At 39.3% G+C, this 27,826-nt stretch overlaps 1 protein-coding gene across 1 annotated transcript in view; it reads left to right on the forward strand.

The window, feature by feature from the left end:
- LOC114148164 (activin receptor type-1) overlaps positions 1-26,298 on the forward strand; it is a 30,400-nt gene extending 4,102 nt beyond the window's left edge. The window contains exons 2-12 of the mRNA XM_028023210.1: positions 12,589-12,659; positions 13,184-13,438; positions 15,646-15,918; positions 16,115-16,381; positions 17,696-17,901; positions 21,138-21,237; positions 21,762-21,908; positions 22,770-23,045; positions 23,834-24,031; positions 25,001-25,131; positions 25,242-26,298. Coding sequence (XP_027879011.1) covers positions 12,596-12,659; positions 13,184-13,438; positions 15,646-15,918; positions 16,115-16,381; positions 17,696-17,901; positions 21,138-21,237; positions 21,762-21,908; positions 22,770-23,045; positions 23,834-24,031; positions 25,001-25,131; positions 25,242-25,376 — 2,052 coding nt within the window. The 5' untranslated portion in view covers positions 12,589-12,595 and the 3' untranslated portion in view covers positions 25,377-26,298. The remainder of the gene's footprint in view (positions 1-12,588; positions 12,660-13,183; positions 13,439-15,645; positions 15,919-16,114; positions 16,382-17,695; positions 17,902-21,137; positions 21,238-21,761; positions 21,909-22,769; positions 23,046-23,833; positions 24,032-25,000; positions 25,132-25,241) is intronic.
- The last annotated feature ends 1,528 nt before the right edge of the window (positions 26,299-27,826 follow it).

Below are 27,826 nucleotides of genomic sequence, written 5' to 3' on the forward strand. Positions count from 1 at the left end.
CATTTAAAAAAACACATTCAAGTTAATGTGAAGTCCATGTGAATTGTTTGCATTATGCAACATTCTTCCCTAGTTATTGTGAATTTTAAAACCTTAGTGGGTTCACTATACATAGGCGTGCTCTGCATCAGTGGGATGACATTCTGAGTTGTTGCCAGACTTAACCCCCCAACTAATCTGACTGATATTTATCTGGAGATTTATCTAGAGATTACAGCTGTCATGCAGGTATTACCCTGCCGGATTTTCCTCCCTCATTAATGTATCACTATGTGACTTGAGGCACCCCTGGTGATTCATGGGGAATTCACCGGAAATTAGGAGGAATTTAAACACACAAAACATCAATGCAAAATCTAAAATATGAAATGATTACATTTGAGAAGTTTTACTGATAAATAAAAGTACCAAATGTAAATTGTCTTATTGAATGAGTTTTTTTTTATTGAACAACGGTAACATAAATTGATAAATGACTGATCCCTTCATAAAAATGAATTGAAATGACTCTTTCCATTAGAAATATAAATGTTTATGGGAATAGCATTTATATGCTCAGATGTACTTGCAGGAAGTTTTGTTTTAGTCAAGATTATTCTAAAAAATATATAAAAAAATCCCCTGAGAGTGCCAACTCTGTTATTTAAGCTACAGGACTATCTCCATTAATTGTATCAAGTTCCCATTAATTGCCATTGAAAGTTTTCAAGTTTCAAAATTGTGGAAATTTTGCAGCTTGAAATTAATTGAAATGTTAAATTAATAAAGTAACTTTATTAGTTATTATACAACTGCAGTGCACCACTCTATTTGAAATGAAAATATCTTTATATGGAATACAATGATTAACCTAATGGATATTTTTTGTTTTAGCTCAAATGTTAATATTTTGTTGAATCATTAGCCTAGCTTCTTGTTTTGTTTTGTTGGGAATTCCCAACATCCTTTTCCTTGTTATGGCTCCCAAATCTTTCTGGCTCCTGAGAAATCCATACTCTCTTGCATTGCTTGAGCTCTTCTGTGTGATGGTTGCAGAGTGTATAATTTTCCCATGGTGGTCTGAAGAGTTTAGAAAACAAAGTGAGATCGGCATCCTTTTTTATTTTTTTGGCTGAGTGGGTCTAGATTTCAGAACACAATCACTTCTCTGTACCCAGTCATTTGTCCGTCATCGGCAACGGGAACAATAAGCAAGTGTGGCCAGAGTGCAGCACTGAAGCTCTGCAGACTTCTTGGAGATGAGTTTTTGGGGATGGGGGTGAGTTCGTGTGTGTGTGTGTGTGTGGCATCCTGTTGCAAAGTCTGTCATTAACGAGGCAACTGCAGTTATGAGACCAAGACAGACTGCTTCTAGTCTGAGCACACGTCTGTGGATCATTGCTCTCCAATGTAGGTGGCTCTTAAGCTGAAGGGGGGGGCTGTAAGTGTGTGTAATTCTGTGTGTGTGTGAGGTTATGCAGGTGGGAGGTGGAGACTGAGGAGGAAAATAGAGAGCAGGGTTTGGCCTGGAGTCTAGAATAGCGACCTTGCTTCACTTTTTGTCCTGTTTCTTGTGTGCTTGTGCTGACTTATGAGAAACTTTGACTAGCAACAGACCTGGCATCAGATGAGGCAGCAGACTGCGGAGGAGCACAGCATGTGGGTTTCGTTTGCTTTTGGTGTCCAGCTTTTTAAAGGGGCCTTCTGTCTGGAGCATTATTTTTAGTCAAAAAAATAATTAAAAAATCCTCGAGCCTTTTAATAATCATCAGCCTTATGCAGCCCAAACAGATCACGAGGAAAAAACTGTCTGGGACTTGCGGACTCTGTGCTCACAGCGGGTGGCAGGAAGTTAAAGGGAGAGAAAAGGAGAATGGGATGAAAGGGGTTGCCTTTGTATATATGCCAGATTTTTAGTCTTGTTCCACTGGTTGGTGTTTAGGAGATCACCCTCGTTTTCTCATCTGGTGGCTTTTGCACAGACTTATTGATTTCCTCCTATTCTGTGTTCAAACGTGGATGAAGAGCAGTGGAGACAGGGCGAGTTGAGGCGAGACACTGCTGTCTGCACAGATGCGCACCCGCATAGATTTGCAGTGCTAGTGGCTTCTCTTCTCTCCACAACAAACCCCAGACTACTCTGGAGACAGTCTGCAATACACATTTTATAAGCCCTGCACTCACTACAATGCTCTTGTCTTATCACTCTGCTGTCGGAGGGAAAAGTTATGGCTTTGTTTTAGTTGCTACATCTCCCTGATCTCATTTCCAGGCTCGACAGGCTGTCTTGTTTGGTGGGGGCATTTTGTCTGCAATTTGCAAATAATCTTCCATCTTGTACCTGATAACGGTATATATTCATGTCGATCTGTTATGACGGTAGTGTGCTCCAGCTGTTAGGGGCATGTTTTAGTGTATGTCTAACATGTTTGTTGTGTTTGAACCAAAAAACTAATTTATTTCTTTTTTTTTACAAAACAGTATAATTTTTGTAATGTCGTACAATTCTAGGTTTTATTTTTAGTGTTTATTTTTTTGGATTAGTATTTGGAAGGCATCCTTCTTATGAGACGATTGGATGCATGATGTTGGATTCACAAGAAATGGACGAGATGTCACATTGATATTTGAGTCAGATGAAATTAAATATAATTTCTGTTTTGTAGAAAGGTGAAATTAGTTGGACAAATATCAGACATCAATTTACGAAGGTGTTGGAAGTCAAAATGATGTTGCGAAATAGATTTAGGTGCACAAGACTATCCATTAAGGATTAGGATTTTGTTTTATTAATACCAACTTTAGTATGGTCAGTTACTAGTTAACCAGTCACAGTAGTCTTAATTCTTACACATTTCAGTGGTTTAACATGAAGTTGTTTTAGTTGTTATTGTTAGACATTGGTTTATAGTTTGCACATTTTCAGAGGAATTAAATTGTGTATCCAGTTTCATGGGCAATATGTTAGTATACGGGTTGTAACTGTAAATAATGTCCTCAGATTACATTATTACACTTCCAATAGCTTTTCTTTTTCAGTGGCTTGTCACAATTTAGGAGGGTAAATGAATGGCTTTCTTTTTTCAGAATTAACTTTTAATGGACTTTCATAACCTAACATGATCTCAGGACAGACACAAAATGCCTCAACTTTTAACTTCATTATTAGTCATCTGTATTTATGTTTGCCTAATTAGATCTGGCTTATTTACAGCATATGACTAGAACTCTAAACATAATAAAGTCAGTATTGCTCAAATGTTTTAGAGCTCAGATCAATGTCCAGCCTGATTCTTGAGTACCTGGTAGCACCTGTAAAAGACATAAGAAAATTTATAAATTGTCTCAAATTTTCAGGAATGATATATGATTGTGCTCCTTGTGTTGCAAGTGTAGCCGAATAATTTATCTCTACAGGTCAGATTTATTATTTTACATTGCAAGACTTGTTAGACACTCAACTAATATTACATCCACAATAATAGTAATTGCAGTAATTTAATAACATTGTCTACTTAAAGGAAGAAACAAAGTAATGGTAAGTAATAATACTGTGACTTCTCACCAGAATACCAGTTCAGTTTTTGTAATAGCAGAAGATGGCCTATCTTCTCCTCGTGATCTAAGTAATTGTTTTCTTTATCTGCTGTGTTTGGCGCCACCCTCGGACTGAGACTATTATGACATGCTTGTACACACAACCTCCATGGACACCAAATTTTGGGTTTCACACAGCTGTGTGTAGTAGACCATTAGACTCACTTGACTACAGTGAATAGGTGAAAAGTAGAGCAAATTAGAAGGTATTAATTAGGCTCATGTCTTCACTTGGTAGAAGGTTCTACACTGAAGAGTGTTTGTTCTGTGCCTTATTGTGCCTCTGTGGACTCCCTTTACCCAGTCTACTGAAACTGAAATTTCAGTAGAAACTGAAATTCAGTTTGAATTTCAGAGTATTTTACTGCATGGTTACCGTTTTGCGCTGATGAAGCTGAACACCAAGCAATTCCGGTCACTAGAGGATCTTTTGATGGTTCTCAAGTGGAAGCTATTATACCTACAAAAAATTGTTAATGGATATCATTTCCCTGTTAGATTTGATCTTGCAGTCATTTGGATATTATCTGGACTTTATGCCTGAGAAGTTGGGTTGGTAAACAAAGTACAAAGCATGTTTAGACTACTGCTGTTTTTTTTTCTTTTTTTCACATCCTGCTACTAAGGATAATGTCCATAAAAGTTCAGGATTTCAGAGCATGTGTTAAAAGGGGAGTGGAAGACATTTACAACTACCCTCATCTCTTAGAAGTCTTGACTCTCGAAAGGCAGGAAACTCTGCCGGCTATAAAGGCTAGAGTGGCAGCAGGATGTCAGAACCAGATTCAGTCACACTGATGTACACAGTGGCATAGTTGCATTTATTGTACAGTTGCAAGCAATTTACCTAATGATTATCAGCATGGTGTGGCCAGATAGAACATAACAACCAAGGCTTATTACTTCTTGCTGCTGTTTCACTGGTTTCTAAAGGCACATAATGTTTAAGCAGTACACCTTGATGCAAATCTATGTGTCCTTTTCAGTGATGCATTTCCCCCAGGCCAGTGAATCTTGAGGGATGGCCATTTGCAGCATGAATGTCTGTGCATTCCTCTTTTGGCAAACATGGCTGATGGCCATAAAGACTGTATTGGCTGTTTTTAGATGTTTTGGAGGGTGTGTGAAAGCGTTTGTTTAATTGCTATGGTGACAACTGCATTGAAGGCTTTTTAAGTGAAGAAAAACCTTCAATAATTTCTCTCAGTGAATTTCACACAAAACAAGGCCGTGATGAAACTTGCAGAAGGAAAAACACTATTTGTGCAAGAAAAAAATGATATGTGCTGGTGTTATTTAAGAGTACAGGAGTTAAAATACTGTTGAACAACCCTTCTGTATGCCAGACTCTCCCTGTCTTGGACTTCTGAAAGCAAACAAATCAGATATTTTGCAATTCCATAAGAAAAGATGAAGACTCTACATGCTTATCTGCTTTGCAGTGGGGTGTGTCGGTGTTGTTGTTGGTGTGTAGGTGGTTTGCAGGGTGGGGCACCATTGAGGAGAAAAGACACCTATTGTCTCTAAGTACATTTGATCTAGGGCAAGTACTTTGTATGTGTGTGAGCAAACACCCAGGGCAGCAGTGTATCCAAGGAACAAAAACCTGCTATGCTTCTGCCTGCTACAATTAATTCATGAGTGACAATTGCACATAAGCAGGGGGCCATTTGCATTTGGTCTCATTGCTCTGCTTGTGAAAGAGGGCTACTGCTGAGAAACTGAAGGGCCATGAGAGATGGAGCCTGGCCAGGCCTGATGGGGCACTGCAAATTCCAAAAACACTAAAGTCCCTCTTTCATTCACTACTTGATGGGACTCTTGTCCTGTGAACATGTGCTTCCAGAGGTTAAAAAGCTCCACATTCTGAGCAGCACTGTGATGCTTCTGTTCATAAGAACACTGATGTATTAGTCTCAGTGCAAAAGCACTGTGGTGTTTTAGATGGGAGATTTTGATTATGACCTCTGATCACAGCAAAACGACTGGTGGATACAGGGTGATGACGGGTGGGACATCTCCCTCCATGGATAAAGAATGCTTGTCATCATTTGAGGCAATCTTTATGCAAAGAGACAATGGTTATATTCTTGGCAGATCCACAAAACACTTCAAGGTTGAAATAAGGCACATTTTTGTCATCTCTAAGTGTGAAAGGACTGATGTGGCAATTGGGGGGGTTGAAATCAGCCTACCTCTGTTGCGCCCCTGACTCAACAAGTGACGTAATCTGACCCTTGCTTCATTTGCAAGGGTCAAGAGATGCAAGTCACTTGCTGACTTGTATATATGCCGGTTTGGTGGGTCACGAGAGTGTTGGAGGGATCACATGTGACTTGTACAACCAGTCAGGACCACTAAGAGATAGAGGAAATCCTTAAAATGTGGCACTGTTTAAAAGAAAATAATGTTTTGCAATAGTATGAGATTGATTGGCAACAATGTATGCATTGCGCCCAATTTCACTCTATATTTAAATTTAACACATCTTGACCAGTACTATATAAAGAAACGGCTACTTGCCGTTATAACTTTTTAGACATTATATATATATAATATATATATATTACTCCACATCCATATCTATGTACACTGATTCTGAAAAAGATTTTAATATTCACCCTTGGCTAACTTCCTCCTGACCTTCTTTAGGGTTTAGGTTTCTCAGGTTGTTTACTCTTTATTTGTAGTTTAGTTGTTCCCAGTGTTGTATTTTCGCTTGGCATAGAAAGGCGAGCATTTTGCTCTGCCATGCTGTGGTGTGGATATGAACGCGGGCTGTTGCAAAGAGTACAGCTTTTGCCCTCAGGTCTGCATTACACCCACATCCACCTAGGAGCGGGCCATCTGTGTGTCCCTGATGGCACGTCGGCTCTTTGGCTCTCTGGTTGCAGGTCGGGGAAGCATAGCGACAGGGACACGGACAGCAGGCTCTGCATTGCCCTGAACTCAGCCTGTTTCTTTCACTTGCCGCCCTGCGGTTCGCTGCAGTCTTCTCGGTGCCGGGGCTATTTGTGCCATGGTAACCGTGCCAGCCTGCCAGCACAGACACAGATTCCACCTCTCGTCTCCCTCTCTGCCAGCGTGATGACTCAGCAACTCCTGCAGGGGTTCAGCAGCCTCCCTCCTCAACCTCGGTGATGCACCATGCTCATCAGACAAAGTAGTGTTTTGTCATTCTCTCATTGTAGCTGACCTGAATACTAAATGCAGGGTTCCTATGCAGTGTAGAAAAGTATGGAATTTGATGTCAGTGTTTTTCCAGAGTATGGAAAATTCCAAGACATTAGTCACTATCTCATTGTCTTAATATTGGTCTGTCCTTCCTCCATAGTATCCTTTCTTTTTCCTTGGATATTTCCTTGCGACCTTCCTCCCATATGTCTGTCCTTTTTTGTTTCTTCCTTTCTTCCTAGTGTCCTTCTGTATTTTTTGTTTCCACCAGTAATTTCTTTCATCACTGCAACTTTTCGTTCCTTTCTTATTTTCTTGTGTCCTTTGTTCTTTATTTGTGTTTCTTCTTTCTCTTGTGTGTCCTTTTTTCTTCCCTAGTTTCTTGTCCTTTACTTCTTCCCTTCTCCTATGTGTTTCTCCTTCCTCCCTTGTGCCCTTTGTTTCATCCTTTCTCCCATGTGCCCTTCTTTGCTTATCACATATCTATCCTTCCCTTCCCAGCTCCTTGCTTCCTCTCTTCCTTATATCCTTTTTACCTTTGTTCTTTCTTTTCTTCTTTAATCGCTTTGATCTATTAGTCAGTTACTTTCACGTTTTTGACAATATCATATTTAAAGTCTGCCTGGACTAAGCATTTTGCATAAATTTTTATTGAATCATATTATGTTATGTTTTTAAGATGAACGTATGCCACCTTTGAAAAGTTACGTTAGGGAATTTTTACATTAACTTGTGTAGGATCCCAGTAAATGGACTAAAATAACAAAGCAGCCAGCCACATGGAGCTATTTGAGCTCCTGTGAAAAGCTCTATCAACCATCTGTTGTAGGTAATGGATGATGGTGTTAAGATTTTCAGAAATGTCTAACATGTTTCTAATTCATCTTGACTGCTTTTTTAGGTTTAGGTGTGCTAACAACAGCATGTGAAAGGCATGTGTAATCATCTCTACATAATCGCTTTAAGCTCTGCTCAACTTCTTAGAGTAGTTCTTATGAAGACAGCTCTCTCTCGAGTGGGATCACTGTAAGGAGACCGGGATGAGAAACATGCCGTCAAAAAAATATGAGCTACGATTACTTTTAAGTCTCTCCAGTAGCACTCAGCGGGATTGCAGCTGTACCCAGTTTTATGTGTTATTGAGATATTTCTTGGTGATGTTTGAACATTAATTAGATTGTGTTGTGCTGAATTGTGGTCTGTCTCCTCTTAAACTCAGTTCCAAGCTTAGAAGTCTTAAAGGTTTGTAAGTAATCACACAGATACTTGTCAAAATAAAATTTTTGAGCTGGTTAGAGTGCACTTTATTAAGCAACGTCCCATTCTCCAATCTTTAGGGTCTAATATAATGTCAACCAAACTGTTGAATCAATTAGAGCTTCAACTCTTCTGGGAAGACTTTCCATGCAGATTTAGGACTGTGTTTTTTGGGAATATCTGGCCGTTCTTCCAGAAGTGCATTTGTGAGCTCAGACACAGATGTTGATGGAGAAAGTCTGACTCACATTCTCCTGTTACACTGAAGCGCTAGAGTTTATCTTACTGGGCCCAACTTCTAAATAAAAAGCTTTAGAATATAAACCCCTCCACACCTGACTTTACACATGACACAGTCCAGTAAGACCAGTTCCATTCTCCTGGCATATGTCGATTCACTAGTCGTCACAATAGAGAACACGTTGCCACTGATCTGGATTCCAGTGGCGACTCAATCTGCGGTTTTGCATAGCACTTTGTGATGTAAGGCTTGGATACAGCCACTAGCCTCTCTGTGCACTGTTCTTAAGCTAATGGAAAAAGCACATGAAGTTTGGAGGCCTATAGCAGGTTACTCTGCAGACAGTTGGCGACTTCTGTGCACAATGACCCTCAGCATTTGCTGAGCCTGCTCTGTGGCTTGCTAAGTGGCTGTCATTCCTAATAATGAGTTGACTGTGGCATCTGCTCACTGCACCTCGCCGGAACTCACTAAATGTTTGTAGAAGCAGGCTGCATGCCTAGGAGCATAATTTCATATACCCGTGACCATGGAAGTGATTGAAACACCTGAAGTAAGTGTTTTAGAAGAATTATCCAATACATTTGGCAAAATAGTATTTCTGTTTACACAATTATTACTGCTAAAACCTAATCAGTAAGAGAAAAGCGAGAGCACACCCTTGGCAAAATGTCAGCCCTGTGAGCACTTGCTACACAACACAGCCAAGGAATTCAATACACAGAAGAAGAGGCCTGCAACAGACAGTCACAGAGCGCCACAAAATTGTGTAGTTGAATTGCAATCAGTTCTGCAGATGCTAGCCCTGCCTCTCTCCTTCTCAAGAATCCTTTCTGAGGTTTCCAATGTCAAAGCTGTTGGCCAGTTTCATGTTTCGTCATGCCTCAGTGTTACTTTTTGTTGTGCTTTTGATAAGCAAAAAAATAACAGTCATATTTTCCAGTCGTAAGCATGAACTCTTATATAAGAGTTGTAAGAACCTCACCAGATTAGATTTTTATCCATCAATTATTTTATTTAGGAAACTGGATCAATTTTGCTGGAGATGACTTGGACTGAAGTTGCGCCAAGAACGCATTTTCCTTAAAGAGATATGAAGTTTTAGGACCCAAATTATCTATAACAAATAGATAATTTGTTATAGTTTTTTTAAACAAGTGTATAATTGGAAGAAAGGAAGTAGTATCAAGGGTGTTACTTTAGATCCAAAAGCCTTTTGGTTTCTAACAAAGAAAAATGGAATGAACCATTTTCTGTCTGAGGCTGTCAAACGGAGACACAAGACATCATTCTGTTCTGCTGTCTGAGGCATATTTATTTTGTGTTATTTTAATTTTTTTCACCAGAGATGCACCCATCAGGCTGTTATTGGCACATACCATTTCCTGGTTTTGTGTGTGGTTTAATTTGCAAATCGATCAGAGTCAAACATGGAAACATTTAATTAAACTGGAAATTCAAAGCAAATGTCTTGACAAACTGATCCAATTCTTATAAAATCCAATTCTGTTCAAAGCAATCCAGACCTGTCCCATACATGCTATTAATTAGATTCAACTCCAACTGCACACAACCCAATTCAGTCTGGTTTATAAATCGATGCAGTCAAGGTCAGTCTATCATATAGTGCCATTTGCTAAAAGGCTATATAAGTAATTTCTGTTTTATTGATGACACGTCTTAACACAGAAAAACAAGGCTATCAGTACTTTCTATAGAAAAAAGATGAACAGAACGCATATCTGATGCTTCATCCAGAACAATTACATGACTCAACATAGAAGCATTTTATCAAGGGAACTTTCCATTGTGCATTTCTTGTTTGTCTTTCCAAAGTTGATTACATAAATATTTTTTTATGACACCCTCCAAGAAAGAGATGCAGCTAAATGCAGTAGGACTGGACCTGGTGTACCTTATATGGGAAGGAAAAAAGCTGAGGACAGTCTTTAGGCAATTTCCATCACTGGCTGAATGAATGACCCCTCACTATGTCTTCAATAGGTCTACATAGTTCTGACTGCAAGGCAAGTTTAGTTTCTGTGCAAACTTAAATGGGCACCAGTACACCCAAGTGTATCTCCTTTCTCCGTTAGCTATAAGATGAGCCAATAACCTCACCTCCCTCCCCTCCCCATAGCAGGGTGTCCTTCTAGCTCATGTCCCCCCTGGCACTAAAGCTAGACCTCCCCCTCCTCTTAGTTTACTTCACTGACACAGGCTGTCTCCTCCCACATGTCTCTCTCTGACCTACTGTCCCCTTGCTGCCCACAGGCCTTACCTCCTCCTGCACTCCTGCCCGCTGTCTGCCCCCTTTGGCGTTCCTCCTCTCCCTGGTCCCAGGGGAGCAGACGGAGCTCCTGATTATCTCTGTGTGGCAGCCTCTGTTTTGTGCTCTGATTAAAGGAGCAGCATGTGGTCTGTGTGCAAGCGGCCTGTGCAGACGCCGCCGTTGGCCGATGCTAACATTACGTGCTTAATCATTTATGTCTGGGAGATGGGCACAAAGGCCTGGAGAAGGAGGGGTGGGAGTGGATGTAGGTGGTGTTGGGGTATTTATCAGAGGCACAGATGCACTCAGGCACACATGTTGCTAAGATAACGTTCCCAGTGCTTGGAATAACATGACCAGGGCACACTCCAGGCCATGTCTCCACAGACTGTACATATTATCTTTATAAAATGAGCAGCTTCAGGGTTGACTTCCCTCTCTTATCTTGTATCGGTTGATGAAACTGGCATACTAAAGGCTTCACAAACTTAAACCTAGTCACACTTCTTGCATCATTAAAAGCACTTGAAGCTTTGCAGAAAATGGCAAAAGTGAGTTTATGAGCAACGTCAGTGATTTGATGCAATCGGCTGGGTTTCCTTTGATGTTCAACATGTTCTTAACCAGTTGGGTCGGCATTAAAAAAATCTAAGCATGACCCCATTGTTTTATACTTAGAATCACTATAGAATCACATTATTTAATTAGAATGACTGCATTGAAATGATATATCAGGAGTGGGCATTTCCAGATATGTCCACCAGATCTGGTGTCCTGAGCGTTTTTGGTCCAACACGCCTGTAGCAAACGAATACTTTATTAGCAGGCTTCTTCAAAAAATGTTCAGCCATTTAACATATTTGTTGGAGCAGGGACACATAAAACATGCAGTACACTGGCTCTTGAGGATTGGAGTTGGCCAGCCCCAAACTATACATTTTGGTTTGTAGACTGCATTTGTTAATTTATTTGTAAATTTGCACTGTCTTAATAAAACTGAATTAAATTGAGTGGATAGGTAGGTTAAGAGTGTAAGAACTCTCTTCCTGCTTTGAAGTACAGTGGTGGCAGTAGAAATGAGAAAGCAGCATATTAAGGCATTTCCCAGGAAGTTAAAGCTTTCACACAATCAAGCCTTCTAAATGAACAATGACTCTAATCATCCCGCCGAATTAAAGGCCTTGATCTGAGTCCCATAGAAAATTTGTAGCCAGAGCTCAAACTCTGTTCAAACAAGGTGGCCTGGAAACATTACACCAGTTTGGTCTGGAAGAATGGGCCAAAATTCAAGCAAACTACTGTGTGAAGCTTTTAAAAGGATGCCCAAAATATTTCACCCAAGTCGTACAGTTTTAAAGGCAATTCTACCAATTACTTAGCAATTGTATGTATTCTGGCATTTAGCAAATACAAATAATTTACCGATTCTAAATTACCTTAAATGGTAAAAAGTTCTACAGCGTTGGCAAATATCTGGTTTCAGCTGTGAAAGCAACTATTCACCATGTATTTATTGTTTTGTGTCACTTTTGATCCTTCATACTCTCCAGGTAAACGATATTATTCAGGAAACCTTGCTGTCCGGCCCCCCCCCCCCCCCCCCCCCCCCCCCCCCCCCACACACACACACACACTTTTTCCCCCTCCTTCTCCTCACTCTTGCCTCACTGCCAAGTAGCTTGTCCCTCCAACACGCACAGACATCCACACACCCCTCTCTCACACAGAGGCAGCCAATAAGAGAGCACCAGTTTCCCCATTGCTTGCCACTCAATGCCTTGTTGCCAGGGCCAACAGGAAGGCATGAGACCCTCTTTGCTTGAGCATTTGAAACTTGGTGTTGACTTTTTTTTTTGTGAAAGAAAGAAAAGGTCTTCATTTATAAAATTGTGTCTTCTAAATATGTCTAGGCTGACAGAATGATCAGCTCTATCCCACTGAACGAAGCTAAATTTCAAAGTACTGAATTAATCCAACATTAGCTAGGTTTACATGCAAATTTTCTTATTTTTTTCAATTAAATGACAATGAGGTATTCATTGAGTGTCTTCCTGCTTCTTTCTTTTAGGTCTACAATGACAAGAGGGGCCTTTCTTTGGTTTCTGCTCGCCCTGGTTCTTCCCTGTTCCTGTGAGAATGGTAAGAATTTTGTCTCAAAGCACATCAGAGCTGAAAGACCTTGAGCTCAAACAATTGAAGCTTTTTTTCACCCCCCAGACACAAAAAGAAAGGATCCAGTTCAAATTAGTGGTTGTGCTACCTCTAAATGCAGAGTTTTACTGCACTGTCACCAGAGTACATACAGTCTTTTCTCTGTCGCTCTCCTTTCTCTTGCAGCATACACCAAAAAATCACACATTTTTCTTCCCCCTTCTCACCACCCATCTCTTAGTCTGTCTCCCTTTCATCTGCTGTCTGGCACTATTATTTTAAACAGCTGCAGTGGATTGCAATGGAAAGTGCTTTTCAGAGTGGCAAACCACTCGTTTTGCCCATGTTTACAGCACATTCACTTTAACCAAATCTGGAAGAAGGATAAGCAGAAATCATTCATCCCGCAAAATCAAACAGGCTGTTTGCCTTAAATGGATGGGTTTTTCCATGCAGGATTTTCTCTAAAAAAGATGCAATCTGATGTGTGGTGTAAATGTTTCTTTTTCCAGGTGAGGACGGCATGAGAGCTGAATGTTTATGTGAAGGACCATCCTGCAGGGGTGGGGAGAGATGTTTTGGCTGGCAGTGCTTTGCTTCTCTCTCAGTGCTGAATGGAACGACAGTCTTTGAGAGAGGCTGCATTGTTGAAGGTGATGAAGATGGGCCGTTGCTCTGCGGACAGCCACCAACTGCGGCGCTGGTGGTGAAGTGCTGTCACGGACATTTGTGCAACATGAATGTCTCGGTACAGTTTCCAGTGAAAGGTGAGGTATCATCCAGTCTCCGCACTGGAAATATTTATTTTACCAAAATTTTGAACGTTGCTCCATATGATTTTCTGTCAGATTTTGTTTCGTCTTCATTGACATTTATGAACTATTTTCCTAAAAACATATGCTAGCTAACATGGCTAGCATAGTTCAGTTGTATCACCACTTGGCTGGATAACATTCGCTTTTGAAACTGGGTCACTTCTGTTGAGCCACCAGGATCCCCCAATCATCCCCTATTTTTCTAGTTTTACAAGTTTATTCAAGCTTTTTTTTTACGTAGTTTTTTTGGCTTGCATTAAAAAGGTCTGAAAAGCTCTTTTGGGGCAGTACTATGTAAAATTGACTTTCCATCGTGTTATAATATTATTCCCTCATCAAAAACATACCTGGAGTGTTGCCTTGACTTTTTTATGCATGTTTGAGAAGTTTCTTAATCTCCTGTGGAAACTATTCAGCTGTGCAAAATGCCTGGAGAATTTTGCACAGCTGATATATTGCAGCTCCTCCTCTTTTCAAGCCACAGCTCCTCCTCTTTTCGAGGCACAACTCTTCCTCGGAGCTGCAGTTTCCAAGCTATAGAGCTTCTGCATTACATAGCACCTCTCCCCCACAACTCCCTCACTCCGGTCCTTCAGGTTAGAGATTATGCATAACAGCTGGTAGTGATGGATAGTCGATATATTGCAAATGTAATGTAGTTTTTATTTTTGGTTTTATTTAGCTTCAGAGGAAGCTGAAATTTAGTCGAGGCTCTCTTGAAGAGGATCATGTTTGGGGCTGTACAGCCTTCCCGGTGGTTGGTTCTGACCTTGGTGCCTCTGCCCTTTTTATCTGCAACTGCAAGTGTGAAAATCAAGACAAAAATACCCTAAAATAAAATATACTTGCATTAGTAACATAAAAGTAGATTAAATATGATGAAATACATCACATTCAGTTCTTACAGTATCGGTCAGGTCCTCCAAATAAGACTTTGAATACCAGGTTCATTACTTCATTTCCTGAATTGGTAAAAAAAAATCTCACAATATGTTTTTTTCCCTAGTTCTCTGCTGCTAATAAATTGTATTGCTTTGTCTCTAGGACAGCCTCCTAGTTTTCTCCTGGAACGTTCCACAGTGCTGGATCATACAGAAAGAGGGATCTGTGACCATTTGCATTGCACAATCTATTTACATTGACCAGAGTTCAGATCGTCATTTACGCTCTCTTCTATTCAGAAGATTTAAAACCATGGCAATTTAAAACCTGCTATAAAGGACTTACTCCTCCTTTTTTTTTTTTTTTTTTTTACCACAAACAGCTGTAAAATCATAGTTGGGCCAAATTTGTTACTCTGAAATCTAACAAAGTATGGACTTTAGGACTATTTTAAACTGATATGAATGAATTATAATGTTGAAAACGACTTCAGAAAATTACTCCATACTTCCCTTGTAATTATTTTTTACCCTTTTGAAGTGACTTTACTTGGCTTTTAAACCACTGGAAAAATAATCCGATATTGATGTTGGAATCATTTGATTTCCTGATTGTCAGAAATCTGCAATCTCAATTTGCAGCAAAGCTATGTTGAGGGAAGAGTTTTATTTTTCTACACAAGCAGCTATGCGTCATTGTGAGGAAACACAGAAATGAAAAGGTCTTGATAGTTTTAAAGGTTCAAGGGAATAGAAAAGTATGTTCAAAGCGCATATATGTATTGTGGCTTTGAAAAGTTTAGGTGAGTATTTCTGATTTCCCAAGATAAACAAATGTTTGCTTCTTCTTAAAGACATGTTGTGTTTTCATGTCATATTGACTGTCCTTAGAAACAGGATCACATTCAAATCACATTCATGAATTAAAGCAAGATTTTTAATGTTGGTTACATTTTATTTTATAGAAATTGTTATGGCTACCAGTAAAGATTAGTGGTTATTGTTTAAAATAATCATTTTAACAATAACACTGATATCATTTATTTTGAAAGTCTAAAACATTAAAAAGTGTGTTTTCTTTCCCTCTAGTTTTATGTGTTTTAAGTGTAGGATTACAAATGGGGAAAACAATGTTTAAAACTAAGTTGCGTCTAAAGCAACTGGCCAGCACTTTCCACCCACATGTTTTCTGATCTGAGTGAATGCCATTTAATTGAATGGGTTAGTAATGGTATTGCTCTAATGGGTTTTTCTCCTATCTGTGTTTCCTCTTATCAGATGTCGAGCCGTCTGCCGGCAGACCAGTCCTCCGAGACCAGGAGTGTGTGTGCGAGGGAGATGCGTGTGAGCATGGCCGGCGCTGCACCGGCCAGCAGTGTTTCTCCTCTCTGAACGTAACCGTCAAGGCTGTCGTCCAGCGGAAGGGCTGCCTGAGGGACGACGAGGAGGGCAGAACCACCTGCGCCTTGGCACCCTCATCGGTCTATGTCGTCAGGTGCTGCCAGGGCCATCTGTGTAACATGAACGTCACGATGCAAATTCCAGGAAAAGGTGACTTTGTGCACGATGGCTGCTACTCACCACCAGCCTTGTCACGTAGCATGCAGAAGATTTTCTTGGGGAGTTAAAAAAAAAAAAAAAAAGGGGGGGCGGAACTGTGTAAATTTTATTTACATTTTTTTTTTTAGTATTAAAGTATGTGAAATTAAATACTTACAAGCTGCTTTTTCTCCTTAATCTTTCTCAGAAGGGGAAAAGAAGCTCCTGAGTGAAGAGGAGCATGAGTGTGTATGCGAGGGCAGCTCCTGTGTAACGGCGAGTCGCTGCTTAGGCCTCCAGTGTTTCTCGTCTCTGACAGTCAGCGGTGGCTTGCATGTGCACCAGAAAGGCTGCTTCAAGGCAGTGGAGCAGAGCACGATGACCTGCAAGACGCCGCCATCCAGGGAGCAGATAGTCGAGTGTTGCCAGGGGCATCTGTGCAACATGAACAGCACCGTGAGGCTTCCAATCAAATGTACGACAAAGTCCAGAATGTGCCACAAAGTTCAGAGCTCTTAAAAGTTTTCATTTGATTGCACCTAACCTGTCTTGAAGGACGGGTTTCTGTGATCTAAACTGCAAATTGGATATTAAATGTTATTAAGTTTCAAACACCTGGGGACTATTTCCATCCAGTTCAATGCAGATTAAAACAGAAAAATAGACAATACCTATTTTGATTAAATGTACACCAGTGAACACACAGATAATGGTTTATAGATCATGTGCTCAGAGTTGATTTTTAATATCCCTGTATCAACTTTGAACATCTACAGACTGAAATGTTTGCCAGTTCTTGGTAAACAGCTCAAACTCAGTCATATTTGGCTGTAGAGTTTTCAGACCTTGCAACAGATGCTCCATTAGATTAAGGACTGGACTTTGTCTAGGCCATCCAAACACTTCAATAGTGTTTGGATGGATTTTTTATGGTGTTCACTTATCCTACCACCAACTCTGACCAGATTACCTACTCCTGGTAAACTAAAGCATCACTCCAGCTTGATGCTGCCACCACCATGTATGAGTTTGCTCTCACATAGTGTTTGTGTATGATCTTTCCAGAGCATCTTATTCCATAAAACATTCTCTATACTTTTTCATGAAGAGCAGATTTGTGGATCAGAATCAGCTGTATTTGCTTCTTCCACGTTTATGTATGGTACTTATTAATTTTTCTATGTCAAAAGATATCGATTGTCTTTTGAGGATTGTAAAACATATTAAATAACATAAAAATATGTATGTCAGACTCATTTAGTTTGCGATATAAATTCACATAATCTTAGGGAGTAACTTTTTCTGTGTTGCCCTTTATGTATGAGTTGCTAGAAATATGAATGATCATAGTAATTAGATTTCTAGGTGTTTTTCCTGCTAAGTGCAACCCTGCCTTCTCTAAACGTTTGGCTAAAGCCTGAGCACCTAGACAGAGTTGTTAGTTATGTGTATGAAGGAGTTCATTATGTGAGTTGGGTAAAGGGGGAACATTGTCTGTGCTGAAGGAAGAGTGGAGCACTCTTCTCCATTTGGAAATTATGAATGATGGTCAGTTCATCATGCTGATGACTTGATTTGATCCACACTGTGAGCTGAATATATGACAGAATACTTTTTTAGTCTATTTGAGTTATACCCCTACACATTGAAGTATTATTATATTACTTAAATGTCCACATAAAAACTGTCTGAAAGGACCATCTTACCCGGTTTTACCAGAAACAGATCTTGTGTCCATGCACACAAAAATCCACTGTAATTGTATTCACTTTTCTCTTTTTCCTTGCAGTCGATGAGCTGTCCAGCAACAATGTGACCACACTGACGATGGCCATTGTGGCACCCATCATTGTTCTCATCATCCTTTCCGCCGCCGCCATCCTCGTGTTTAGACGCATCCACCGCAACCAAATGGAAAGGCTGACATCACGAGACGCCGAATACGGAACAATAGACGGACTTATTGCGTCTAACGTGGGGGAGAGCACTCTGGCGGTATGTATGGCATAATGCTATGGAGGTAACCCACTTTGATGTGTTTGAAAGAAAGAGATTCTAGACGATTAAACCAATAAATGTTAATAGTTACCTCAATAGAATTACTTATTCTATTGAGGTCAAAACTGGCATCAGTCAAAACTGTCATCAGTCAAAACTGTCTATTACTATATAGAGCTACACAGTATTTCAAATCCCAACTGTCCTTGTGAATGTTAAGGGCATTCTTGGGTGTTAGTCTTTGTCATAGTGCAAAGTGACAGTTGTTACTTTAACAAGACATCAGCAAACAGCTGAATTAAGAGAACTTAACATGTCTTCAGTCAAAGTTTTTTTTTGTGGGGGGGAAGGGGACCCCAACATATGGCTTTTTCAGGAAAGTTTCAGTTTCTGAAAAAACCTCGGAGAACTTTCATTGTCCATCGTACACCCAACATCATAATGATTGCTGAGCTTTTCTTTAGGAATCTGGCTTTGAATCTAAAATATGGCTTCTCTGTTTTTTCAGTAATGGATGTTTTCAGAGTCTGATTGAGGATATAAATTGCTGTTTTCTTAGTTCATTTCTCTTCTGATTAGAAAACAATTTCTGCCCGCTGTACTTGGATATGTAGTCTACATAAACAAACATTAAGCAGAATTTTATGTGTTCACTTACTTTGATTAAGTGGGACTTTTGCCTACTGTTTGCACACACTGTTGACATAATAATGCATAATTGGTACTTGATGCATAATAAATGCCTGTTTGTGGAAGTGTGGTTTAAAACTTTGCTCTAAACTATACTTTATATATGAAGCCATAAACATTTTAAATCCCACCACCAAGTTTGTGACTCTTTATTAAGGCACGTTGTTCTCAGATGTAGTTTAGTTCTCAGTTTATAAGACTGAACATCTGTACCGGTAATGTTTAGGTCTTACACGAAGCAAGGCCAACATGTCTTCAAACATGATTCAACAGTGCAGGCCACGACTGAAAGCTGTGTACTTTCCTGATCATAATCTCAAAACTGTTTTTCTGTCGGAGGGGGAAAAAAATGGTTCTGCATGAATATTTGAGTGAACGCTGTACTCGGGAGAGTAGGGGGGAGCAGGAGAGTGTTTTGCATCGTCTCAGTCATTTTTTTTTTTGCTGCCGTCTCCTAGAGGAATGTTTTTGCTATTTATTTTCTCTCCACTCAACTGTGGATTGTGCGTCTTCCACAGTGTGGTTTGTGTGTTTGAGGGCTGCTAAACTGATCCAGAGTTTAGGTGGAGCCCTGTGGTTAGCCTTTCGTCTGAAAAACGACTCTGCGGAGCATTTACTGACTCATACAAGGCAATCGAGATGAGCAGGAAAAAGTCAAAGTTTAGTCTGTGCCCAGCTGCAGCCTAATTAAAACCTTCCATGATTAACTGTCATTTTGTAAGAAATATATTCAGTTCTTGTACATTTTTGTACCATCAATGTACAACAACTTGCTAAAGTATTTAGTTGCTGAATTTTTTTAACTCTTTTTTTTTTTTTTTTTTTTTTTTTACTGTGGTTTTATGTGGTAGACCAACAGAGACTAATGTATTTGGAAATGGATGAAAAATGTTAAATGATTTCCATAGTTTCCAAAAAAAAAAAACTTTACTCTGATACATCTAAAATGCAGTGGTGTATTTCTTCAGTTTTCACACATTTTTTGTGGATTTTTAAAAATTATTTGCAAAAAAATCCACCTGTTAGAAATTTTTACATAGAGTATATTTCAAATTCAAAACAATATGCTGCTTATGAAACTAAAAATACCTATCAAAATACTGCTTGATACACTGTTGGCTTGAGCGCCATTCCTTTTCCTTGTTGCCAATTGGTCGTACCCCACAAGAGCAGAGATGAGGAAGACTGTACCAAGACAGTTTCAACTGTGCATATTAGGGTGTATATTGTGTTTGGATTATTAAAATTAGTAGTGTTTTTAGAGGGCCCTAAAGTGTTTGTAGTGGTTGTGGTCATCTGACAAGTTTGGTCTGCTGGTAAATATACGAAGATATGGATGTTTAAATTTCTTGAGCAGACCAGCAGGGAGAGCTTTGGAGCATCGGTTATATGGAGAAGCATCAAAGAAATCTACGGCAACTGTGAAGTTTCTGCAGAAATTCTTAGAGCGTTACCCCAAAAGATTTGGGATGAGTCTGTGTGGCTGCATAAAAATTAATGGCACACTTAAAATTTTTATTTTTGAAAAATCTTAAACCTCGCATCATTTTCCACTTCACAGCTAAGTGCTATTTGGTGTTGATTGATCACACAGAAATAGACTGACGTTTGACGTGATGTGACAAAATATTTGGAAAAGTACAATTCTGCACAGCACTGTGTTTTCTTTCAGTCCATTTGGCAATGAAGGGCCTAAATATGGCGTCACGGTTCTTCTGGTTCAGCATTGTAAAAAAAATAAAATAAAATAAAAATATGCTTGACTACCAGCCCAGCCATCCTCCCCGACAATAACAATATTGCACTGCTCTGATTGCCTTCTGCTTACAGGCCTGGCCCTAATATAACCTCCTGAAAAATCTTTTTTTTACCCATTTCAACTTTCTGCAGCTCTCTGCAGAGTAAGTCATCATTTATTTTATGGTCCCAGCCTTGCATCCCTGTGTTATGATTCCAAATTGTCTCTCAGGCAGCTCTTGCATTATGCATCTGTTTATCTGAGCCATCACTTGTCTCTGTTTTCAATCTGTCTAACCCCCCTCTCCTCCTCTATGTTCAGTCATTTGTTTTTGCTCAGCAGCTGCACACTTTGTAGCTCTGCACTGCCCCCCTGTGGCAGCCTTTTGACACTGTGTGCAGTGTAGACGAGATAAAAATAAAAGGATTAGCAGCATTGCGCCTGTTTTGGAGTCTGGCTCTTGGATTAGATAAAATCTCCAGCGCCCACACCAGTCACTGAGGAGGTGGTGCCTCCTCTGTTGTTTACTCAGCAGGGGGCACTCTGCACCTCCAGCACACACACATATCTTAACCCCCCACCCACACACACCTCCCAGTGTTTTGTAGGTGCCACATCAAAGACCGCTTGCGTGTGTTAATCCCCATCTGACTCCCAGATGCTCTGTATTTCATCATTTGCAGTCCTGAGCCTCAGGATTTTCTTTAGGGCTGTTTACATCAAAATGGCTTTCTTACCAAATTATACACAGGCTCACACTAACATAAACAGCCTCCTAACCCTGTATGTTTTTGGGCTTCTCCAGGATCTTCTGGATCATTCCTGCACTTCAGGAAGCGGCTCAGGACTCCCGTTTCTCGTACAGAGGACTGTTGCCAGACAGATCACTCTGAATGAGTGTGTGGGTAAGTTGCAAACACTGTAAACTTCCTCTCTCCAAATATGGTCAGTTCCTGCAAAACTGAACAATCTGTGTTCGTCCTCTCACATTATCGATGTTTAGACAGGAGCAAATCATTGATGCCTTTATCAAATAAATTGTTTCCTTGCACCTGGTGAGCCTGCAAAACTGTGTATTTTGACTTTGCTGTTCTAAGGGGAATATTTTTATATTATGGTTCTAGTAGAAATAAGGAAATAAAGTGTTATTTAAATTCTTGAATGAACCTATCAGTGTAGAAGAATAGTTTTCTTTTACAGTACATGCTCTTCCTGGTCATCTTGGTTACATTTTTGTTCTATTGAAACCTCACAGAAATTCATTTGTGGCCACTAGAGGGCAGAGAGAATCTGGTATTCACATATCCTACCAGAGTACAGTCGAGTGTTCATCAACAAATCCTTCAGCTTAACACAGATATTTACTTCCACATTGTTGCTGAAGAGGCTAGTGTGCATTTTAAATTTTTCTCCCCTTTCCGTTGTCCAGGTAAGGGCCGTTATGGTGAAGTGTGGAGGGGTCAGTGGCAGGGGGAGAGTGTCGCTGTGAAAATCTTCTCCTCCAGAGATGAGAAGTCCTGGTTCAGAGAGACTGAAATCTACAACACTGTGCTGCTGAGGCATGAAAACATCCTGGGTGTGTAACATGTTTGTCAACAACAAGGCTTTCAAAAATGCTGAAAATATTTATCTACTGTTTTCTTAGCGTTCAGTTAAGTTCTACTTAAAAATAATTGTGGTATCTTTACTGACCAAGAATATTGTGTTTAGAACAGGGTTCTGGCTGCAACAAATCCTGCATGTTGCATAACAGTCAGAGGTTTTATTTAAAATCTGACTATTGGATAATTTTCTGCTGGGAATTTCTACGGCAAAACAAAAGAATGTTCTGGATCTGGGAGGAATTTTCAGATTAAAAATGTTCAGTAACCATGTAAGAAATGTAAAATATTTTTATGATGGCTCTGAAATGTAGTACACATTTTGTAGTGGATGCAGATCACTGTTCTGCAAATGACCCAATGATTGGGATCTATATTTACCTGTGAATTGGGTTAGACCTATTTTGAATTTCACAAAGATATCCTGCCACAAAACGGAAGTATATTATTGGGATTTTTTTTTTTTTACATACAAACAACCCAAGCTTTTACTGTTAAAAAATTTATGAACAAACGTTTTAGAAGCCCTAATATATCTACTTAGTAGGAAGAGATTCATGTTAATTTAGTAATACAGGAACAGTTCATATGTATTTCATATTATTAAAAAAATTCAAAAAGGCTTTAGAGACATGTTGGTAAACATGCATCATTTTCCTTTCTAGTGAATTTCTGGCATCAAAATATAGATTTCCTTGAACTGCTAAAATATAAAACTTGACTAAAACAATATATTTAAGTACTTGCGTTTTTGTTTTTAAATTGGTCAACTGCAATCATATTTTCTCAGACACAAATAACCGGTCAGCAGCTTAAATATGTCTCTCTCAACTCAGGCTTCATCGCATCAGACATGACTTCTAGGAACTCCAGCACTCAGCTGTGGCTCATCACTCACTTCCACGAAATGGGCTCCTTGTACGACTATCTTCAGCTCAGTACCCTTGATGCGTCCAGCTGCCTCCGCATGGCGCTCTCAATAGCCAGTGGCTTGGCACACTTGCACGTCGAGATCTTTGGTACTCAAGGCAAGCCAGCCATCGCCCACCGAGACCTCAAGAGCAAAAATGTATTGGTGAAAAAGAATGGACAGTGCTGCATTGCTGACCTGGGTAAGAATATTATATTTTGTGTGAAAATACTGCACAGAAATGTATTTTTGTATCCAAGTCAGATTGCAAATGTTAGAACTGTGTAAAAAGTCTTTGCCTTTGATGTTGTGGTGGGACCTGAGGGTTTGAATGTTGGTTTTTACTTAATGGGACTTCATCAAAGGCATTTAGAGGGTTTGTGCATCATGCCGTTTGGCACGTTATCATTACAGAAGAAGATGTTTGAATTTTAAAGCCCAATAGTTTCAACATCAGCGCAAATATCCCTCCACATTTGTCTGCTAAGCCATATTTGTTATTAAATTAGAAAAACAAGCAGTACTAAATATATCAGATGGCTCTTAACCAAAAACTCATTTGCAAGACCTTGGAACATTTAATCTGATGCACCAATGTTCCATTTCACAGATGCTTGATACACATCTAATTCAGCTGAAAGGCTGTGTTAGATGTAATGAATTTGGCTGCTGATGACGTATTGTGCTGTGCAGACAAACACGGTGGAGGTTGTTTTTCTCGTCAGTGAGTTGTTGTTGTGTTGAAGTACATCCTGTGTGCTGGATCAGGGCTGTTTGCTCTAAATTAGCTGTGTTTTTTGTTTAATTCAGCCATATGAGTCCAGTGCTCTATCTTTGATATAGTCATTTAGGACTGGAGACCTCCCACTGACAATGCAGCTGGTTGTTGCCGTAGAGACACGATGTTGGACATTTTATTTTAGACCATTTCATTTGCAAACCTTAATTTCTGGGGGAAGAGCCAAAGAGTTTTCTTGGTATTCATTTCAGGTCTGGCAGTTATGCATTTTCAAGACACCAATGAACTGGACGTGGGCAACAACCCTAAAGTTGGCACCAAGCGCTACATGGCCCCGGAGGTGCTGGACGACTCCATCCAGATGGACTGCTTCGAGTCCTTCAAGAGAGTGGACATCTGGGCCCTGGGCCTTGTCCTGTGGGAGGTTGCCAGGAGGACAGTGAGCAATGGTCGGTAGCTTCATCAAAACATTTTACCTTCTGTAGCAGTGACAGTGATAAGCTGGTCATCAGGAAAACAGGACAGCATAATGCAGTGGTTCCCAAAGTGTGGGGCATGCACCCTAGTGGGGGCGCAGTGCCATTGCAGGGGGGCGCGGAAAGCAATATGGATGAATAAAAAAAATAAAAATAAAAAACAGTTACACATAATGCTTCACAGTAAAGATGGTTTTAAGTATGAAATAAACTTTAGTGGAGTTTGAAAACAAAATATGTGTATAGGTGCACAGTTGATTTATTTCTTTTTTTTTCTATTTTGGGGGGATTTTATTGTAATCCATAGATTCCAATATTACAGAAGATCATCTTTGGCCACCACTGTCATAATGGCAGGTTAATATGAAGCTATGATTTATTTTAAATTGTGATGTGATGATCAATAAATAAGTATCACATTAAGGCCTCATTGAGCCTCCGTTCCACCATATTTTCTTTTAGATGTTTAGAAATGTTGGTTAGCCAAACATCATGCCAGCAACATACTGTCTAGATTTTTGTTGTTTTCAGCACTTCAACACTGTATTGCGCTACAATGAATTAATGTATTATTTGCCAAAGAAATCATTTAGAAAAATAAAGAAGAACCAAATTACCACTCCATTTATAAAAACATTTCAGTATCACGTACATCTTGTCATGATAATAGAAAGTGTATGCAGACCTCTACTCAGTTTATGCTAATCATGGAGTCTAATGTGATGTTTTGTTTGACCCTAAAAACTTTCATTGACAAATAAAAAGGATCAGGAGCTATATTTTCCATATTTACACTCGTTCTTGTATCAACCTCAGCAACCTAACTTTAGAAGACTAAATCTTTGTTGCATTCATCAGTGAACCATCGAAAAGAATAATGTGACTTATTGTTATTATATTTATTTTTCTGTCGCTTGCTTGCATTCTCTCCTATACATTTAGGCATTGTTGAGGACTATAAGCCACCGTTTCATGACGTGGTCCCCAGTGATCCCAGCTTCGAGGACATGAAGAAGGTGGTGTGTGTGGATCAGCAGAGGCCCAATATCCCAAACAGATGGTTCTCAGACCCGGTGAGTAACAATCAAATAGTTTTTTCACTCATACATACTGATATTACAACATATAACTTCATGCTGCAGCCATTGACAAATACACTGAATCATTTCTTCTCATCATCCAGACTTTAAGCTCCTTGGCTAAACTCATGAAGGAGTGCTGGTACCAGAACCCGTCTGCCAGATTAACCGCACTGCGCATCAAAAAGACTCTGACGAAGATTGACAACTCGCTGGATAAAATCAAAACGGACATATGAGCCTTTGCTTCAGAAGAAGAGACCTTCAAAGACATCCAGCGGATTGAACATATTATAGAAAGTCTGAGAAGATTAAAGACTTCATGGATTTAGTGCCCTTATAGTGGCACAGACCTATATTTATTTTAAAAATGCTAGGCGGGACACATTTTGGCATCCAAAGATGGCTCATGTAGTCTTGGAGAAAAGGAAAACATCAATTCAATCTGCGACATAGGAGCTGGACTGTTAGAAACCTTCTTCAAGGAGGAAACTGTTACCTGGGCATTTGAATAGGCTTATTGTTTGTTTTTTTTTTGTTTGCTTTTTGTGTTTTAGAAATGCACATTTCGTTTGCCATGTTTTTCAGTTTAAAATACATCTGGACATAACCGTCTCACTCTTCTCTTTAATTGTACTCCATTCATTTACATTATGGTACATTCATATAGAAAAAAACAGGCCAGTTTGGTAGCTTAATGTACATCTGCAGCAGCAATCGCAATTCCAATCAGGAGGCGTCATCTTGTACTAATGCGCCAACGTTTACTATGCTGTAAGAATAAGTTTAATCTGAAATGTAACATTAAGGTGTACGGCTGCGCCTGTGGTTCTTTTGCTTTCGCAGATGTGTATCATCCATCTAAAGATACTCTGTTGGAAACAGTTTTGTGTATTATGTTAAATTTACAGTCATATTTTTTACAGCTTTAGACACACAGACGCCTCAAGTTTGAATAAAAGATTTGCCAGTTACTGCTGAATTTTCCAAAGGCCTGTAAGTAAGCCTGTAAAGCCTGTATTCTGTCTTAACGCGTGCATTGTTGTCCTAATGCGTGCATCGTCAAGTAAATGAAGTCAAACTTAAGCCTTTTTTTTTAATCATTTCTTTTAAATTTTATACCAATTAGTGATTTCTATTAATTAAATAGAAAAAAATATCTGTCTCATTTGTCTTGATGGGGTTTCTAGAAAATATACCAGAAGTGGTTTCTTGGGGAAAAATAAATGTTTGTTGCAATCTATTGCTGAGGAAATTCAGTAAGAAATTGGTGACCTTCACAAACTTCAATCAGCTGTTGTAATACTTTCATTGCACTTCTATTTTTTAAATAGAGGTTCATGTACACTATGAACCTGCTCATAGTGTACATCGGGAAAACTGACTTTCTGCATCAGCATTAGCGTTGCAGAAAGTTTTAGCTCCAGATAAATTTCAGAATCTGGAGCTAAGTCAGCCCACTTTACATTCTTAAAGTCAATTTCAGTTGCATATAAATGCAAAGGAATATTATTAAAGCAGAGGGAAACATGATGGGCTCTCAGAGAACTTGGTAGTTGGCTTTGGGGATTGGGTGGATCAACAACAGCAATTCAGTTCATTCAGCATTTATTAATTGGCATATCTTGCCAAGCTGTAGTTCAATCAGTGGATCCTTTCAGAAAGATGACACAGTAACTTCTATGAAGAGGAAAATACCTGAATAAAAAAATCTAAAGTAGCAATAATTTTAGAAATGCGAATATGTGAAGTTGTAGGAGGAGAAGTGATCATTAAAACCTCCAACAACCTATGCCAGTGGCAGCATAACTACACAGAGTAGTACAGGATAACCTAAGTGACTAACTACATCTTTTGGAAAGTTTTAAGGCTCTTAAAAGTAGATGGGGTGTCTGCCTCACAGACTAAAACTGGGAACTGGTTCCACAGGAGAGAACCCTTGTTTATTCATGACAAAAATGAAAACTGCAAGGCTATAGTTAACCTTGTGTGTTTTATGTACCCTTGTCTACCACACTTTTTCCTTCCACTCAACTTTTCCTTAATATGCTTGAATACAGCATTTTGAAAACCAGCTTGTTCAGAAATAACCTTTTATGGATTATGCTTGTTGTAGAGGGTGGTAGTGTCGTTGTTCTAGATAACGATCCAGTCAGCAGGGTTTACCATGATTATGTAGCCAATCACAGTTATGTGTAAAAAAAAAAAAAATTTCCTTCAGTAACTGAAATTGGGATTTTTATTAGTTGTAACCCATAATCAAAATTAAGTGGTAAGCACTTGAGATGTATCACAGAGTCTTATGAAATTGAGTTTTACTTTTTGAATAAAATAACTGAGATAAATTAACTTTCCTATCATGTTCTAGTTTGGTATGTATCTTCATACTCAAGCATTCAAAAGTATATTCAACCCCTTAATACTTGCATATAAAAGGCCTAAAAGCACATTTTTATTCAGATTGTCAACCAAAACCACTCAGCACATAAATCAAATAAAAGTTATATTTCTGAGTGATGCCCTGCCAACAGCTTTCAGATTCACATTCAAAAATGATCATAGTATTTTTTTCTGATGTAATCTGCCCTGTGCTCACTCATATCAGAGCTTCATGGTTGCTTGATAGAAATGACTTTTCTGGACAAACTGATTTTGGTTTGAAACTGATCATCAAAACCAGTGATCCAAA

Source organism: Xiphophorus couchianus, chromosome 7 (genome assembly GCF_001444195.1).
Source record: "Xiphophorus couchianus chromosome 7, X_couchianus-1.0, whole genome shotgun sequence".
Lineage (NCBI taxonomy): Eukaryota > Metazoa > Chordata > Actinopteri > Cyprinodontiformes > Poeciliidae > Xiphophorus > Xiphophorus couchianus.